Consider the following 20,010-nt stretch of genomic DNA (forward strand, 5'->3'; position numbering starts at 1 on the left):
TATCTTATCTGTCCAACATTCTCTGAATTAAATAATGATATTCTTTATTTTGTTGCACCGGTGGACACATTTTAGGACTACCACACCAAAAAGTGAATAATATGCAAAATATGTGAAGAATTAGAAATGGACACATTCAGTTTTGAATGATTCACATATAAGGGAATATAATTATATATCATTTGACATATATTTTTGAATTATTATTTTTTTCACTTTGAATTTGAGTTCACGTCAACCACCCATTCACTGATGTTCTAGCTTGCCACTATTACTAAAATGTGTCAAATTTTATTGCCATATGAAGCTAGAGACATTACTGTGCATAAATACACTGGTTTCATTCATAAAACTTGGATATAATCTTTACCTTGCTCTTTTTTCTTTCGGGAGCTGCTGTAGAAGTCTTTCGCTGATATTCCCGCCATTTTGTTTTCACTGAAATGGGTGTAATGTTGTGATATCACCACAAGACGCAAGCAGTGTCCCTAAATGTGGCTAATAGGTCAAAGTTTTAAAAAATGGAGTATCATGGTGCTAAGAGGCAAAAATGTAATGTCGTAGTATGAGGACGCAGGGTCTCAGGAGGTTAAGGTGGCAGCATCCAGGTGTTCTGCCACTTCAAACTCCAGAAAGCTTTCATGAACCACACCGTTGTAAAAATACCTCAGAACAAATGACATTTGCTCTTTTTTCTGGACATCTTTAATTTCATCAACAATAACTGAAAACTGCTTGCTTGTTTTAACTTCCTGGATGATTTCCTCTTTGACCATTGCAGCCAAGCACTCAATTATTTAATTCTGTATTGTTTTACTCGTGTATTTTGCATTTTTAGCTTGTTGTTCAAGTCATTTTTTAATAATGGGGTTATGGTTACCCAGCAAGGTATGGTATGGTTACCAAGCATAGACAGAAAAACACCCTTTTTTTCTGAGTCGAGAGACTCCCTGTGACCCCGCTGTGCTACGTTTTTTTGTGGCTGTTAGAACAAAAATTTCTGCAAATTTTTTGGCTATTTGCTCATCCATTAGTCCAAACATTGAGGTATTTTTATCCATAACTTTCTTGTTCTCTGTCCATGAAAACATTACATGACCTTCAGATCTGGCGTGAGAACAGAAACCACTGTCTTTCATTGTAGCCTACAAGTAAAACAGTGAGCTGCATCTTTCAAGTGTGAGTATTCTGACTGGGGATTTCCACCGGGCGCGTTACAGCAGCAGCACGTCAGCTTAGCGAGCCGGTCGTATACACGCGAGATCACGAGATCACGCGATAATCCTGACCATACGGGAGACCCCAAGATCCCGTGATAAACTTTAAACTCCATTTATACAGTCTATGGATAAACTGTGTGTATAAAGTAAACAACAACAACAACAACAACAGCTTACTTTGCTTCTCTGATGTGAAAGATCTGTTGATCTGACCATCTATCCTTATAAAACCAATATGTTATGTCATAAATGATTGTATGATGTTCCACTTCAACAATCAGTCTCTTGTCGTCCGTGTCGCCGATCCTCTGAGACCCTTTGATTGATTGATTGATTGATTGATTGATTGATTGCTGATCTGGTGCCTCGGTCATAACATAATGTTGATGTGAAGTAGTTTTAGGCTGCATGAACTGCGTATTGTGTTTTATTTTGAAAGGGGCGGAAGTGTTTTATGCTGATTCTGAGTCGGACTTCCTGTCTGGTGTGATCTGCTCTGTTGAGATTCACGCGGTTTGGCAGCGTCTCGCGGAGAAATAGAAGTCCTACCTAATGCTCGCGTAGAGACGCTGACGTGATGCTGCTGTAACGTTACGCAGCGCGCCCGGTGTAAACGCTCTCATTGATTAGAGTGTTACCTATTTGCAACGGCGTACGCGACGCTGACGTGACGCTGCAGTAACGCGCCCGGTGGAAATCAGGCTTAACCATAATTTGTACCAGTCGCTGCGGAAGCTTCTCCTGGTTCCTCCCTGGAGGGTCTTGGGGAAACTCTCTCACAATGGCTGGACTGGCACCTCACACCTGGACTTGGATAAGTCTAGAAGATAGAGAGGAGGAAAGATTCAAACCGCATAACATCTTAACTACTTATACAATATAATGACTAGTAAAACATAATCAATTTGGAACTGTCACCAGGCTAAAATGTTAATTTGTTTAATTTTGGAATTTAATCTGAGCAATAGATCTAAAATACACTTAACATAATATTAAAATGATTCATATTTAAGCAAACATGAATATTTATATTTATTTGAAAAAGTCTAAGCAATGTCTCTTAAATACAGCTTTTAGCAAAATGTCCGTCTTTGTCATTTGTTGTTCTTATTCATATGTAACTTACTGGGGATTTCCACCGGGCGCGTTACAGCAGCAGCACGTCAGCTTAGCGAGTCGGTCGTATACACGCGACATAACGAGATCACGCGATAATCCTGACCATACGGGAGACCGCAAGATCCCGTGATAAACTCTAAACTCTATTTATACAGTCTATGGATAAACTGTGTGAATAAAGTAAACAACAACAACAACAACCAACTTACTTTGCTTCTCTGAGGTGAAAGATATGTTGATCTGACCATCTATCCTTATAAAAACAATATGTTATGTCATAAATGATTGTATGATGTTCCACTTCAACAATCAGTCTCTTGTCGTCCGTGTCGCCGATCCTCTGAGACCCTTTGATTGATTGATTGATTGATTGATTGATTGATTGCTGATCTGGTGCCCCGGTCATAACATAATGTTGATGTGAAGTAGTTTTAGGCTGCATAAACTGCGTACTGTGTTTTATTTTGAAAGGGGCGGAAGTGTTTTACGCTGATTCTGAGTCGGACTTCCTGTCTGGTGTGATCTGCTCTGTTGAGATTTACGCGGTTTGGCAGCGTCTTGCGGAGAAATAGAAGTCCTACCTAATGCTCGCGTAGAGACGCTGATGTGACGCTGCAGTAACGCTACGCTACGTGCCTGGTGGAAATGCTCTCATTGATTAGAGTGTTACCTATTATTGATTAGAGTGTTACCTATTTGCAACGGCATACGCGACGCTGACGTGACGCTGCAGTAACGCGCCCGGTGGAAATCAGGCTTTACCATAATTTGTACCAGTCGCTGCGGAAGCTTCTCCTGGCTCCTCCCTGGAAACTCTCTCACACTGGCACCTCACACCTGGACTTGGATATGTCTAGAAGATAGAGAGGAGGAAAGATTCAAACCGCATAACATCTTAACTAATTATATAATATAATGACTAGTAAAACATAATCAATTTGGAACTGTCACCAGGCTAAAATGTTAATTTGTTTAATTTTGGAATTTAATCTGAGCAATAGATCTAAAATACACTTAACAAAATATTACAATTATTCATATTTAAGCAAACATGAATATTTATATTTATTTGAAAAAGTCTAAGCAATGTCCCTTAAATACAGCTTATAGCAAAATGTCCATCTTTGTCATTTGTTGTTCTTATTCATATGTAACTTAATATACTAAGCAGCAACAACTTCCACCTCAACTTCTCCGTCTATCTTGCTCAGTTGTTCATTTTCTAATTCTGTCATTTTTCTCTTTGGTGAGAAAAAACTCTGTATGCTACCTTTCCTCTTCAATTCTGTAAAATTCAAAGTAACTTTTAATCAATATTAGCATTTGTAGCCTACTTTACACAGAACTAAAGTCAGATCTAGCTAACATTACATATAGCTATAGTTCGCGAAATAACTTTCTTCAACCAGATTTTTATCATCTCAAAACCAGCATCACAACTATGCTAGCACTGTGTTTTCATTGTAATTTCATTTCTTGATAGATAGTTAATCAGTTTTTACCTCTTTCCCGCCGTCTCTTCTCTCCTCGCGACTCCCGGCTGCCTCGCTTCGCGCCACTCAGTTTTCAAAACAAAACAGTCTCGAGCCGGCCGCTCTGACGTTAACTCGTGCTGCATTCACTGCAGTCGGACATTGGAAACTCGCGCTCGTAAATGTCAAATCGGACGTAACTTTTCTTTTTCTTGTTCATTGCACCTTATTTGTTTCATAGCACCAACATTTTTATACTGTATATTCATATTTATTCTGCACTGGAATTCTATTCCACTCCTTAATACATACTCCTTCTTTAGACACTTTATTTTTATTGTATTTTATTGTCTTTTTATATTTTATTGCTTGAAGTATGCCTAGGTTGTTCTTTTTATTTAATTGTGTTGTCATTGTCTCTGTGTGTAATGCTGCTGCTACACTGTAATTTCCCAGCTTGGGATAAATAAAGTCTATCTATCTATCTATCTATCTATCTATCTATCTATCTATCTATGTATCTATCTATCTATCTATCTATCTATCTATCTATCTAATTCGCTGTTGCCAACTGTGGTGGTAGATCCGCCCATGCATAGACATAATTACATAGAAGAGTTACAGAAAAATCATCACACTCTTGCAGATCTGGTGGCTATTTGCAGATGTTTTATAGGTTTACAGATGTGTGTACACATTTACAGATCGCAGTACACTTGAAAATCTAGATTTGTAGATTATTTTTTACACAATATCATATCTCATACACACACACAATGATTCTAAATTAATATTTGGCGATTCTTGTACCATTCACAAATTCAATTTTTTCACACATTTACAAATCTGATTACACCGATTGAGATACGCATCTGCAGCTCTTTTGCTACTATAATGCAAGGTTATAATAGTTTTGGATTTTTCATTAGTTTTAGTTTTAATTTCGTTGTGAATTTTTGTTTTCAAATTCAGTTAGTTTCAGTTAGTTTTAAGAGTGAGTTTTCTAGTTTTAGTTTAGTTTTTATTTTTTGAAAATGCTTAGTTTTAGTTTAGTTTTTATTAGTTTTAGTGTTAGTTTTAGTTTTTTTGTAATGGGCTATGTGTTGGGTGCCAGATTCAAAGAGGTCATAATAAATGTTTCCTTCATTTCCTTTGGTTTATCATCTCAGCCCCAATAAGGTTATTAACTGTTTTGTATTTTGGTTCTAGTGTAGACATCCCAGTCTCAGTAAACATATTCACCATGTGTTGCATGTTCAAATAGAAACACTGAATTATGAATGAAAAAAGTTGACAAAAACGAAAACTAAGGACATTTCCACCATAATTTTAGTTAGTTTTAGTTAGTTTTGTAACCACAAAATACAGTTTCAGTTAGTTATCGTTTTTTTAAAAACTCTAGTTTTTATTTTTATTTCAGTTAACGAAAATGTTTTTTCAATTCTAGTTTTCGTTATTTCGTTAGTTTTCGTTAACTATAATAACCTTGCTATAATGGCTCCATACATACTCTAAGTGGTAAGTAAGGTGATAATACTGCTGTGCAATACTGTCTGGATGGTCCCATATAATTGTAAGCCTTCAACCATTATTCAATTACCCAGTAATGAAAACAATATATATTTTAAAGGGTTCATTAAATGCTTATCAAGTGCATTTGTGCACAATAATATTAAATTCTTACACTTACATTGTGGGGCCTGAACTCCACATCAGAACAGTCACATTCTAATCATAATCAACAATTTCAGCAAAACAATGGGTAAAGAAACACAGAATATTCAATAAAAGTCAAGCAAGGTAGATAATAAATGTGCTTATTATTCCATATAGTGTAAAATTACATTTCATAGTGGAAAGGCTACCATGTTAATCTGATTTGCTTGTCTTTTTTCCTTTTGCTTTTGAATAGTGTAATCCTGCCACTCTATACCAACTATCCAACAACATATATATCATATCCAAACACATATATCCAAACATATAGCAGCAATTTGTCATGTTGACTCTAGTTATTATTTGACTGACATCAATAAATCATGAAATATGACAGTCGTTTAGTTAAGGCAGAAGTAAACACAAAACTCAAATGTAGTTGTATTGTAGTTGTATGCAGTGATATTGCAGTATGTTCAGTTTGCTTTCTTTTTTAATTTTGTTGTAAATAAATAAATCATTTCGGGTAAAAACTGAAGTTTTCTAAAGACTGAAAGGTTGTGAAGAATACAGTCCAAAACATCCCCAGACATCCTCACTGCAGCAACCGGTTGATGTTTAATCTGTTTCTGTAAGTAATATAAAACCAGCAGCTGTCACAGTTTATGATCAATCTAGTTATAAAACCATAAAGTCACAGATTGAGTCTAAAGTCTAATCAGACAAACAACATGCAGCTCGATGTAAATTTGAGTTGATTACTCCTGAATTGCTGGATTTTTAATGCTAATAACAGCTTTCTTACTGCAAAATGTTTAAACATCATAAATGTTTGAATTTAGTAACCTGACTTAGAGACCATAGAATACTAATAACATGTTAGACTTGGTAAAAAAAAAAAAGCTGTGTTTCCTCTGTTTTAGTTTTACATATTCCTACACACTGCAAAAAGAGACGTGTTAAAAATGTCACATGTTGTGCAGAAATTTAACACATGTTAGTGAGTGTGCTTAGGGACTATACATGTTGTGTCAAATTTAACACAATAAATGCGTGAGCCATTTTAACACACAAATTGTGTCATTTTAACTCATTATATGTTGATAATGTGTAACTGAAAATTACCAAAAACTACTACTTAATGTGTTAACCACGTCCACGTCCGAATCCATTGGTGGACGAAAAAATGGCAGTTAAACTTTTAAACTTGATATATTCACAGGCCGATATATTCATTTAATGTATAAATATTATTTTGTATTCTGTTTAAGGCTATTTCATGTACTATCATATACATTTTTATCAAGTTTTTCTGTTATTAAACACTATTCTCCCCCAATCAGATGACACATGTATTGTGTCCATCTATCCAGAGGCATGGGGGAAAAAAGAAAAGAAAAATAAGATATTGTTAATAAGATATGTGTCAAAATGATATCAACACAACCATGTGTTGTTTTTTGACACATCTCTTTTTTTCTGTGCACCATCTTTTAATTTTACAAGCTGTAAAGTAATAACAAAATCAGTCCAAAAAAGGGAAAGATTTACACGTACATACACGTACAGTTCACGGTTGTAAAAAAGCTGCAGTTTCTTTAAATTAAGGCTAGAAAACCACTGAGCTAGGTTTAGGGCAAAAACCGTCCTAGTGAGGCGTTATAAAAGACAGTTTAAACAGGAAATAAATAATGTAAATGGTGGAAGTAAAGTAGTAACGAGGGTGATGTGAGCCAAGGGAGTTATGTAAAAAAAAAACATAAATATGCATCTTATTTTGATACCTGTACAAACCCCCTGTGTTGTTTTTGAGGGGGTACTGGTCTCTAAAATACTGTTATTGTTATTACTGTCATTTAATACTAAATGTTCATGTTATTTTGTTAAAGACAAACAACACAACAAGTTAAAGACATGCTGCCAGGTGTTCTTTATTGAATGTTGGAAAGTATAGTTCTTACAAAGAGTCTTTTGTTTTTAAAGTTTCTGTTTTGCATTTAGTTTTTTATGAATCCAACACTAACACTGTCATAAGATTTTTCAGGGTATCAAGGCTGATACTTTGTACCAGCAGATGAGTGGATTACTATTATCTACAACAGTAAAGATATGCTGCTCTACTGAGTGTGATAAAGGTTGCATATTAATAATTTACTGGCACAGAAAGACATTTCAAACAGTGAGGGGCGCCACACTCTCACTGTGCAGATAAACTCAGTCATAATGAAAGTGAAAGTGTCTGCTGTGTTTGTTTGACTGATAAGGTTTGTTTGACTTTAACAGGTCAGTTAGATAACAGGAGGAGATAATATCTGGTTGTAGAAAGAAGTGAATCATTAACTCGTGCCTGTCTGGTGCTGTGCACTTTATTTAAACCAGGTGCTGCTTTTTTCTTCCTAAATGTAGTTCAGTGTTGAAAATAAACTTGAAAATATCTTTAAGATAATTAAGTCTTATTATCATTATACTTTATATGATTAGTCCGTGGGTTTTTAGGGGGAGAAAGTTGGTCAACAGTAGATGTCACATAAAAGGGTTGTTCCTCTGAAAGATGGAAGATTACTAACTTAACATGCAGCTCAAAGTTTTCCAAGTCATAAATGTGTAATAAAAACGAGTTAATCAATTATTATTGATACATTTTGAAACTACAGAAGGGTTTTGAACTTTATGATAGAGAGTATATGAAGTCAATTGTCAATTGAATGTTAATTATCGCATGAGTGAACAGAAATAACATGATTTTAGGGTTGAAAACACACTTTAATGTGTCAAAGTAACACAATATATGTTAAAAATGAACACTCACAGTGAAAGGGAATAACACAATTTCAAGTTAAAAGTTATGACACCACTTATGTGGTGTCATAAAACAACACCAAGTATTTGTCAAATACATATATGTGTCAAATATTTAACACTATTAAATAGTTAAAATATGAACACTTTTCAAAGTGTAATTGTAACTCAGAATCCGTGAGAACTATATAAACTCAATGTAAAAAAGTGTTACATTTAACACTCTTTGAGTTGAATTAACACTCTAGATTTTGCTGTGTGCTCCGCTGTAGCTGGGCAGTAATTTGATGTCTGATAATAAAAGAAAACTAAAAGGAACATCGACGTGCTTTTTGATTCATTTTCTCACTCAAGAGACGTAGTACTTCCACTACATCTACAATCAGGTTTTTATTTTTAACTGCATGCCCTGGCATGATTTCCTTCACACTTTTTATGTCTGAAACTGCTTGTTTCTGAATATGATAAACGATAATAGATACATAACTCAAACTGGAGAACTTGCAATTTGGCAATGAGAATATTTGCTAGAGCAACTTTTCACATAAAATAAAGAATATATTTTTTTTAGCCATTAATATGTGTTCTGTTAAAATTCAAATATATTCATGTCATTATCAAAACCTAAAAATGTATCCGTGTAACTTTAATCTCATACCTTTCAGTCGCTGTAGATCAAACAGTGACAGCATCACGTTGGTCAGTAACCACAGTGGTTCTATATACAATCTGCAGCAGCTTTTCTTCTACTAAACTTTGTCTTCAGACGTGTGAACGGAGCAGATAAAACAATGTGGTTTAACTGTCTCATTCTAATAAAAATAGACACGGATGCTGTGAGTTTAATCATCTTAAAACTGTCTGAACACATCAGTCAGCTCAACCTCCACCATCTCTGGAAACTATTAAAAAATACACATGAAACATTTAAAAAACAGTTGGATTACATTAGCTGGACTGCCTTTAACCGTATGCATACTTCAATATACAATATATATATATATAATATAAAATAAAGCATATGAGCAATATTATAAGCATTATAAGTTTCTTACATTAGTTTTGTAACAGAAAACAGGAAATAGAAATGCAACAAGTTGAAACATGAACGGTTTGATGGAGCTGCAGGATCATGTGAAAGTGAAATTATTTAAATATACAGAACAAGACCGACATAAAATAACTGACTGCAAAAATACAAATAAGTTTATCACAAAGTTGCACATTCATTCATTCATCAGTATTCATGACATGTTTCTTCTTCTCCTGCAGACATCACAGAGTCTTCAGTCAGACGTCTCTCTGCTGTTTTTGACCTGTGAGACAGAAAACACAGAATCTTTACCTGCAGGGAATTATTCTCAACTCAAGGGTCCCTTACTCACTTTCTCAAGAACTTTCAATGAGCAGATGGTGCCAGCCTTAAAACGACCATTTGTAGAGAAATTACTCAGCACATTTTACACTTAATTTGTGAAGAAAACTTTCTTTTTGTTTGTTTTTCCAAAGTTAAATGGGAGACGAAAAGACATCCTCACATATAATCAACCATTGTTTTACTATCCATCTACCGAAGAGGGATAGCTATGTTCAGATACAGACCACTCATCAGCAAAAAATATTGATATTGTAGATTACTGCACCAACAGAGACGCTGATCAGCATTCATTATATATATGTAAAATAAATATATGCATTGTATGTGTCTGGAAACCATACATATGCATAATATGGTTTCCAGGCATCATACAAGGCTTATATGGGACCAACACAGCCAGGACTCTAAAGGATGTTTGCTTCCTATCGTTGAAAGTTTTGTTTGGAAATAGCCGTTTTGTGTCCCATTGTTGAAATTATATCTAAAATTAGTGGGGGGTTTTGAAAGCCTAACTCTGTTTTTTGTTTTTTTACATAACCATAGACAGGTGGTTTTGGTGCCCAACATTAACCCTCGAGGCCTCTTTATAAATTACCTTACACTTTATACCTTAAGGTCCCGAAACGGTCCCTCTCATTCAAGTGTCATAAAAATGTGATATACATTTTTTTTTCACTTTCACAGCATCAAGCAGCTTCAGACCTAACATATATACGATTTTTTAAAATGTTCTTTTAATTTTTTTATGTTTTAATGCCCTTTCTGTCATAAGAACCCCTCGTTTTCTCAAGGGCGAAAACACAAAATGTGCAATATTTTAAAAAATAAGGCTGTCATAACCTCTCCCCAAATATTCCACTTTTCACCTTGACTAGGGCAATAATTGATAACTCCTTTATATCAATCCCAACACACCAAGAGCATTTTTTGGTGTTCAGCTTTTTAATTGCCATGCATTTTGCAAGGTATGAGAACCAAGCCTCCATTGGAACTCTATGTGATTTATCTCTGCTGCCCCTGGTGGTTGGAGGGGGGTCATCAGACCTAAAACCTATTTTCCCTTCATTTTGAAGGGAGAGGCTTAGATTTATTAGGTATTAATGGGGAAAGTATTATATTATGTCAGGATTACAGTGTACCAAAATGATGTGTTTATAATGGGAGTCAATGGGACCAAAACAGGCCTTAAGGGTCAAAGTGGGTATTATGCATATCTCCTATTCTATACACCTTGCAAAAGAGGAATTTTGGAATTTTTACAATTATAATAAAAAACAAACCCTGGCCAAGTTTCATACAATTAGCCTTTAAACTGACCGATATATTGAGAATCAAAAACATAAAATTAGCTGAAAGTACACGTTTGGTCCCAAAGGTGCCTCGAGGGTTAAAGGTGCACTATGTGATTCTAAGAGAAGGAAGATAGCTGCTTGTTGAGTCTCATTCTGGGTCTTCAAACACCAACGTTTTGGGGCATTGTCCAGAATGAGAATCACCAAAAGAATAACCAGAATCACATATTATACCTTTAACCTAATTGTTTTTTGTATTTTCAGTGTTAAAATGGTAACACGTGATCGTCACATGTCAATATCAGGTTGCAGCAATTCAGAAACACTTATATTCAATATATTGTTTGTTTGAAGATGTGGAAAATAGTTTTAGATTCTTGATATTTAAACAATAAACATTTCCACAACATTTAATTAAATCATGTCTCATAGACAAATGGGCAGACAGGCCAACTGCAGGGGATTAACATATGTGTGATGTAAATATCCGCCCATGTATGACACTCACACACAGCTGTGCATGCTCAAATAAATGTCTTGTTCCACACTCCAGTCCAGTTGGTGGCATATGCACTTCTAGGTGGTTTGCCAAGAAGAATGAGAATATGAAGATAGTATAAATGCTTGAGATCCTTTTCTTTTAATTTTAGTATTCAACTGCCCTTACAAACTGTTGCATGTAGTATGCATACCATCAGAGGATTGTGGGCAAGAATAGCCAGAAAAGCATGCTCGCATACTGCAAAGTAAGACATCCTAGACATACTATGTATTCAAACATACTAAATATTTTCTGGCATACTAAATGTAGGTATGGTTCCTGTATGTTAATCTCATTAAGACGCTACTTCACCTGTAACTTCCTCCTCTCTTTGATCATGTAAGGCTGAAATGTTGTATATAAGGAAGAAAGTTTACTTTGTCGGGAGAGATTGCTGAGAACTCTCTCCGTTCTGCACGTAACTAAAAGCTCTGATTGATCACACCGGCTCATTCCATTTTTCTTCAATATTTTGGGAAGAAACTGCATCTACACAGATGTAAAGCTTCAACAAATCTGTGGTTTGCAGAAACATACAATGCCAACATGTATTCTGGTGACTGGGTTGCAGATCTAACGTACCATGACCAACATTTACTAATGAACACTAATACAGACTTTATTCTGTGTTCTTGACTGAATCACTGGACTGGTTTTTGACAGGCACCTCTTTAGTTAACAAGTCATGCAGCTGCAGTGTGTGAGGCCCATGATGACTCATGATAAAAGAGCATTTATCTGATTAAGAGGAATGTGCTGCAGTCTCACCTTGTGCATAGGTACATAGAGAGCGTCCCGCTCCGTTGAACTCGAGTCTTTGGCTGCTGTTTCATTCTGGGTCACTGTGGGACTGGATGGACCGGATCCTTCTTTACATAACAAACACAATCACTGTTTCACTTTGACATCTGAGCATATAAACATCAATTTACCATTTACCACCACAAGAAAAGCTTCAAAGAATACAACATTTTTTTCTGCTTGTTCTGTGCAGGAATTCCACATTATAAGGTAAACTTCATAGTGAAATCTCCTTCTAACAGTAGGTGATATTAACCCTTTGATGCACAACATGGTCAAAAATGACCCTTATTCATTTCCCATGTTATTTAATGCTTGCTGTGTGTTTCTGTGCTCTTTTAACATCAACTTATTGTATGATTGAATATTCCAAGTATTCTTTAAATATCTTGTTTTGATAACAGATCATTATTTCCATTTTGCCTCTCATACTTTATGATAAAAAAGTTTTTGTGTTATTACATTGCTAACTACTTGGCTAAGTAGCTTGCTTAGCTAGTTACTTAGCCAAGAAGTTAGCTAAGTAGTTAGCTTAGCAAGATACTTAGCTAAATACTTAGCCAAGAAGTTAGCTAAGTAGCTAGCTTAGCAAGCTACTTATCTAAAAATGGGTATGGGTCATTTTTCACCCATGTTGTGCATTAGAAGAGTAGTGACACAAAGGGGATTTTGTTAAAAAATTAATCAAGGAAAACATAAAATAAGGATGTATGGTGATCAAAAACAAACTAATTGAGGAAAACCTGGAATACTGAATGATGAAAATAATTGATTGCAAAGATATAGAACATAAAAACTCATAACCTTTGTGCATCAAAGGGTTAACAGGGTTTACAGCACCTGTTTAGTTGTACAGGTCAATTGAAAACTACAGTTTCCTCTGAAAGCAGGAGGATGGATTATTAAAATAAGATGATATTGAAATATATTACACAGGCTGAAACATAAATGTACCAGATGCTTTAACTAAAAGGATATGTTGATCTTACATTAGGTTTATGCTCCTTAAATCTTCATTGAGTTGAAATATTTTTTTTACAACTACTGCAAATATTTAGAATTTAACTGTGTAAATGTGCATCATCATTAGTGACAGTTGGAGTCTCTTTGTTTGGGTCAAAATGACCTTAACTCTCTGCTGAAGTCTACAGTTCATGTGGATCTTATAAAGATAAAGATTTCTGGATCAAGTGTGTGAACATTGTTTTTTTTATCAAATACAAACTGTGCTGGAGAGTTTGTGGAGTCTCACTGATAATCAGAGTAGAGTAAACAGGTTGGAATGAGGATTCTTCGTCATCTGAAAGGGAGAAACATCAGTTAGACAGACAGACAGACAGACAGACAGATGAACTTAGTTATAAATACTCTGATGAACAGACTTTCTCACCTTCTTCACTCTGTGGTTTTGTGCTCTGGTTTGACTCTGGGCTTTTATTGTCAGCTGAGTCTGCAGCGTCTAAAATAAAAACACAGAGTGACACAGTGAGAAGGCACAATAAAAATAGTTCACAGCTCAGTCCTGCTGAGCCACACGTCTAAACCATCAACTGTCACATTAACCATATTCTCACGCTGTCTCTTAAAATAACATGTATACATACTCATAAAGTTCACCAACTCATAAGTTGTCCTCTCGCTGTGTTTCTCACATTACAGAACAGGCTACAGACAATAAAAATAAGACTATAAAGTGAACTAAACCTTTGTCCTCTCTTGGTTTTGTGACAACGACTGCATACGTCACACTGTCTGGATTGTCTGCAGCGTCCTCCACAGCCCACACTGAAGCATAAAAACATAAAATTAGGTCAAATATTGGAGTTTACTTCTTCGAAATTTTCAAATCCTCATCATGTCGATTGTCCTCACCTGAGTGTGATGCTGATGTCTTTGAGGAAACTGAAGCATTTCAGAGACAAAAAAGAAGTTTAGAATATTCTTCAGCCTGTATGTGTCACTCTTATAACTTGTGCAGATTAATACAATGTCAATAGTGTAAAAGACAACAGGAAATAGGTCAGTACATTTCTGTTTTTGTATGAATGTTGCTATTTTTTCCTGTTATTGGATCAAAAGATCTTCAACCGTGATATCAGCAAAAGTTACATACTCAGCAAATGTTTACAATGATATGAAATAATCTTATCCATTATTTTTAAAGTAGGTGTCTTGTGAATTGTACAGCAAAGTAGATATACAAGGAGTTATGAGGCACTTAAAGATAATGGTGTAATTGGATGCCATGTGCTTTATAACCTTAATGGGCTCACTCACTTCCTCGTCTTAGTGTTTCTGAGTCATTTGCATACATTATGTTAGAAATATTTGTACCTCTGCGGTTCCTGATATGAAGGAAACCCATCAGCAGCAGCACCAGAGCCAACATCAACACCGTGACAGCGATCCACAGCAGGAAGAGGACTTTCGGGGGGTTGGGGGCTTTGGAGTGGGGCTCTTCATGATGCGGCGGCGAGGTGGTAGAAATGGTTTTTGCTGCAACTTGCGAAATAATTGTGGTGTTTTGTAACATTGTCTTTTTCTCACCTCTGACAGCCAGCCAGCTCTCTGGGGATCCTCCACCACCACTGATGCTGCACCTGTAGAGTCCTTCATCAGACTTGGAAACACTTTTAATGGTCTTCTCTGCAGAGCTCTCCATGATGAGGCGGCCATCTTTGAAGAAATCAGCTTGGAGGTTGGTGAAATTAGTCTTAGTCCTGCAGCTCAGAGTCACAGAGTCTCCATCCATCACAGGGAGGACAGGACTCTCCAGGATCACTGGTCCATCTGAACAACATTTTGAAAAACTAAAATTATAGCCATATTATCTTATATATAAACCTAGAGTTACTCACAAAATATTTGTTCATGAGACTGCGACCTTGCACGCTTTTTAAAAAGTCCCTATACATTTTGCATGAATCAGTAAAAACACTGATCGATTAAAAAACATCTTTAATGACACAAATGAACAGTCTAATACTGATTATCTTGAACTTTTTAATATAAAAACCACACATTTTATCACAATGAGTCAAACTGGACAAACTAGATGAGAAAACAGCTTTTAAAATAAGTCTGTAGGGACTTTAGAAACACAATAAACATACCAGTGACAGTGATGTTGGCGCTGTTGCTTCTCTCTCCTCCTCCAGTCTCACACCAGTACTCTCCACTGTCTGATGGATAGATTCTCTCAATGGTGCAGGACGACCCTGTTGGTGACTTAATATCACATGCAGGATCAATTTCCTTAGACTCCCTGAACACTCTCAGTTTAGTTGAGGCATCAGACCCGACACAGTCAAAAGACACAGAGTCTGATTTAAAGTGTTGCAGTCTGTTTGGAGTGATACGAAGAAAAGCTGCATCTGTAAGCAAGAAAGTAATCGTCATGTCTCAAAAGAAAACATGCATAAATGGAAAAAAAAAATATGTTTGAGTATATTTTATCACTTACCACTTTTCAGAGTGTGACTGTTCAGCAGAGTGAATTCGAGCAGCACTGGATAAACAAAGGAGAAAAAATCAGACAGAAGGTTAAACATACAGGATGTAAAACTTGGACAAAAAGAAGAAAAACGCAGAAGTTAATACTCACATAGTGTGAAGAGAGCTGTGACCTCCATGCTGTCTCGCTGCCGACTGTCTGAGCATCACACTGAAGGATGATTTAAGCAGCGGCTGACAACTTCCTCTTCCTGTGCAGGTTATTTCTGATGTTGGTGCAGACGCTGGGGCCAGAGTCACAGGGGCGTCATTAATGTATATCAGTCATTGAGTCATGACGCTCTGGTTCAGGAGGTAAAGGGGTCCAGTCCAACCGACTCTCTTCTACAACCAGGTTGAATGCTGAAGTTTATTTTGCACTTCATTTTCAATAGGGGACAGGTCTGGACTGCAGGTGGGGCAGTTTAGTACGTGCAATCTTTTCCTTTGAAGCAGTTTAACAGGGACTCTGTCCTGAGTTCACAGACACCTCATACAAGTCTGTAGTACAAACGGTTCACTAGTTAGTAAAAAGGGGCGTGGCAAATCAAAAGGGGCGGGGATTTATGAAATATTTTTATTTACAACTGGTCAGTGATGAGCCACCATCATTTAGAGCGATCTAAAAAAACTGTTAAATCTGATTTTTTCAAAAATCCTCGTGTGTTTTTAATCTGGGACACAATGGGGCAGTTGGTGGTGTTGGTGGTGCATCTGTGCGTCCTACGCCCAAACTATAACTCTGACAGCTTTACCAGAGGATTGTGAATGAGAAGACACATTTTCCTACGTTTCTATGTATAAATTATTTCTGTAGAGTGGAATTTGCGGCCTGGAGCGCAGTTTTCAAATTTATTTTTTGACAATTTATTCTCTCCCTCTACACTCTGGCGATGATGTCACACACTGTGACACGAACATTCCGTGCAATACACACCCATTATAATCTCATTGAGATGATCATGGTCATTGAACAGGGATTGATAAAAAACTATATGACCTATTGAAACGTGGATTAATACACCGATACACAAGACTTGTGTCTACTGTTTGAAGTTTAAATGGAGTCTCTAGGTGAAATTATGCCGGAGAAGTAGACGTTTAAAAATCTCCAATTATTGTTCTTTTTCGCTGATTTTTTGTCGGCCGTCCCATTCATTTCAATGCAAAATTTTGGGCAGTTCGTATTTTGTAGAGAAAAGTAATAGCACACCGATCCCGATCAAACCGCACGTTTTGATATATAATTTGTCCTGCAACTCTTTAAGTTGTAGGACTAGTTGCGCGACAAAATTGCGCCCGGAAGAGGAAGAAGAAGAAATCCACAGTATAACAGTAGTGCTCGGTGCGATTGCCCCGAGGCCCTAACTATGTTTTCTTTTTCTGGTTCTGCTTCTCTTTATCATCACTGTGGGTGTTTCAACTCTCAGGTTGTGAACCACTGGTCTGCAGTCATTTTAGCTGCTCGTCTACATACATTCTTTATAAATACTTTCTCATGAGGTTTGTGTCTGAGAAGCTCAAATTATCACCAGCATCTGTCGAGTCTAAAACAAAACACACAACATTTACTGAGAAAACTGTCCGCTCGCCTTTTAAAATAACTTCATGCATCAGTCAGTCCCTCTGTGGTTTTTAACCTTACTGTCTGAGAGTCTAACAGCCACTGAAATAATACACTTATAAGTTACTTCTCTACTTCTTTTACCTGAGTCTCAGTTATTTTTGTGTAACTGTGAGTGTAACAGTGAAGCAGTCCCACCAGCAGCAGCAGCAGAGCCACCATCACTATGATGAACACAGTCCTCAAGAGGAGGAGAAGATAAATGGAGTGATCCAAGGAGGGACGAGTCTCTGCAAAGACAAGAGAACACATCAGTCAGAACACCAATCAGCATGTTATCAGCATGTTGCAGGTTGTCTCTGACGGCTGCTGGAGCACTAATTGAAAACTGATCCTATAAATGTGGTTATTTTCATTGTAAACAGTGCAGTGTCTCACCTCTGACAGCCAGCCAGCTCTCTGCTGATCCTCCACCACCACTGATGCTGCACCTGTAGAGTCCTTCATCAGACTTGGAGACGTTTTTAATGGTCGTCTCTGCAGAGATGCTCGTCATGATGAGGCGGCCATCTTTGAAGAAATCAGCTTGGAGGTTGGTAGAAGTCGTCTTGTTCCTGCAGCTCAGAGTCACATTGTGTCCCTCCATCACAGGGAGGACAGGACTCTCCAGGATCACTGAACCAGCTGAACAAGACAATACACAATCAATGAATTCAAGGCTAAAATAATTTCATACTTTTTTGGTAGTATAGTTTAAAGCATTAACGGGTAGAGAAAAAGGTACCCCAGACAGAATCATAAACATCTTGTTGGACCAACTCAACAACTTGTCTGATATAGACACTTACTGCTAGTTACATTTTCAAAATAAAGTTCTATGTTCACAGAAAATGGTATTCAATCATTGGAAATAAAAATAATTTCATGAAAGGGCAAAAGGAAACGGTTGAGCCTAAAAACAATAAATCCACGCTTCAGTACTGGACACAGTTATGCAGGTTGACTATCAACACTGACTCCTGGTTTCACACGGGACATAAACAGTTTCTCCTAGGTTTGTTTCAACCACCAACCCTCAGCGGTCCTTCATGATCTGTGTATTATGTCCGTTACTATAAGTGTCTACTCGGGAATACTTTACAGTCAATGGAAAACCCAATGTGTCTCACATGCATGTAAAAGGTGCCTTGTGTGTCGGTATAACACACCAAGGGCTGTGTTGAATTTACAACTTGATCATCTTAAACTTTTTGTCTTTGAAACAATCGTTTTATTAGTTGAGTGTCACACTGAACATACTGGATGAAGAAACCTCAAGTTCAATATCGGCAAATTAACTTTAGAAGTATAGAAAACATACCAGTAACGGAGATGTTAACTCTGTTGTTCTCACACCAGTATTCTCCATTGTCTGATGGGTAAGCTCGCTGAATGGTGCAGGAGGTTGTTGTCTCAATGTCACATTCAGGATCACTTTCCTCAGAATTCTTCATCATTCTCAGTTTAGACAGACCATCAGACCCCTCACAGTGGAAAGAAACAGTGTCGAATTGAAAGTGTTGCAGTCTGTTAGGAGTGATGCTAAAGGCTGCATCTGAAAGCAAGAAAGACATTGTCATGTCTCAAAAGAAAACATGCAGAAATGGAAAATATATCGATCACAGATTTACACAAAAGACAGCAAAATTAAAGAGTTGGTGTCTACTTCTCGAGATTAAAGTAAAACTTTTTGCAATATATTTTGGTATTTGCCATATAAACATCCTTAACATTTTGTCTGTTTTTTGTATCATTCTACTTATCTTAAGGAGTATATTTCATCACTTACCACTTTTCAGAGTGTGACTGTTCAGCAGAGTGAATTCAAGCAGCACTGGATAAACAAAGGAGAAAAAATTAGACAGAAAGTTAAACATACAGGATGTAAAACTTGGACAGAAAGAAGAAAAACGCAGAAGTTAATACTCACATAGTGTGAAGAGAGCTGTTACCTCCATGCTGTCTCGCTGCCGACTGTCTGAGCATCACACTGAAGGATGATTTAAGCAGCGGCTGACAACTTCCTCTTCCTGTGCAGGTTATTTCTGATGTTGGTGCAGACGCTGGGGCCACAGTCACAGGGGCGTCATTAATGTATATCAGTCGTTGAGTCATGACGCTCTGGCTCAGGAGGTAAAGGGGTCCAGTCCAGCCGACTCTCTTCAACAACCAGGTTGAATCCTGAAGGATAACACACCTGGTCCCAGTTTCTCTGTTGTTGTGTTTTGCACTTCATTTCAATAGGGGACATGTCTGGACTGCAGGTGGGCCAGTCTGTACCTGAAATCTTTTCCTTTGAAGCTGTGCTGTTTAAACATATACACAATGTCATCTGGACGGCAGCATATGTGACAGTTACCCATGATGCCATGTAGGGGTGTGCCATATCGTATCGTTCACAATTATACGGGTACATTTCTTTATGAGTAAAAAAAATGCATATCATGATATTGGCAACATTCCAACTTTTTGACGTAATGGCGTAAGGGTTTCCATTAATGACCTAGACTGTGGCGGCCCGCTACAGTCTCATGTGCTACGCTAACGTCACATTTCAAGCCACCTAAAGTATATCTACACTATTCATAATATTAAGTTATTTTGCATTGTATCTGCTCAGCAGAGTGTTTGTCTCCC

At 36.9% G+C, this 20,010-nt stretch overlaps 2 protein-coding genes and 1 long non-coding RNA gene across 3 annotated transcripts; all 3 read right to left on the bottom strand.

Moving 5' to 3' along the window:
- Positions 1-8,988: 8,988 nt before the first annotated feature.
- LOC131989156 (uncharacterized) lies at positions 8,989-13,580 on the bottom strand. Its single transcript, XR_009395941.1, has 3 exons — positions 13,531-13,580; positions 12,246-12,346; positions 8,989-9,582 (listed from the first exon to the last, which is right to left on the bottom strand). It is a non-coding gene; the product is annotated as an uncharacterized LOC131989156 (long non-coding RNA).
- A 138-nt stretch (positions 13,581-13,718) lies between these two features.
- LOC131989310 (low affinity immunoglobulin gamma Fc region receptor II-a-like) lies at positions 13,719-15,910 on the bottom strand. Its single transcript, XM_059354503.1, has 7 exons — positions 15,883-15,910; positions 15,742-15,786; positions 15,392-15,652; positions 14,826-15,068; positions 14,613-14,735; positions 14,021-14,063; positions 13,719-13,737 (listed from the first exon to the last, which is right to left on the bottom strand). The coding sequence occupies exons 1-7, from the start codon at positions 15,908-15,910 to the stop codon at positions 13,719-13,721; spliced, it is 762 nt and encodes a 253-aa protein (XP_059210486.1).
- A 1,380-nt stretch (positions 15,911-17,290) lies between these two features.
- Positions 17,291-19,488, bottom strand: LOC131989311 (low affinity immunoglobulin gamma Fc region receptor II-a-like). The gene is made up of 6 exons (XM_059354504.1): positions 19,326-19,488; positions 19,163-19,207; positions 18,695-18,928; positions 17,773-18,018; positions 17,479-17,624; positions 17,291-17,317 (listed from the first exon to the last, which is right to left on the bottom strand). The coding sequence occupies exons 1-6, from the start codon at positions 19,486-19,488 to the stop codon at positions 17,291-17,293; spliced, it is 861 nt and encodes a 286-aa protein (XP_059210487.1).
- Positions 19,489-20,010: the final 522 nt, after the last annotated feature.

This window comes from Centropristis striata, chromosome 17, assembly GCF_030273125.1.
Source record: "Centropristis striata isolate RG_2023a ecotype Rhode Island chromosome 17, C.striata_1.0, whole genome shotgun sequence".
Classification (NCBI taxonomy): domain Eukaryota; kingdom Metazoa; phylum Chordata; class Actinopteri; order Perciformes; family Serranidae; genus Centropristis; species Centropristis striata.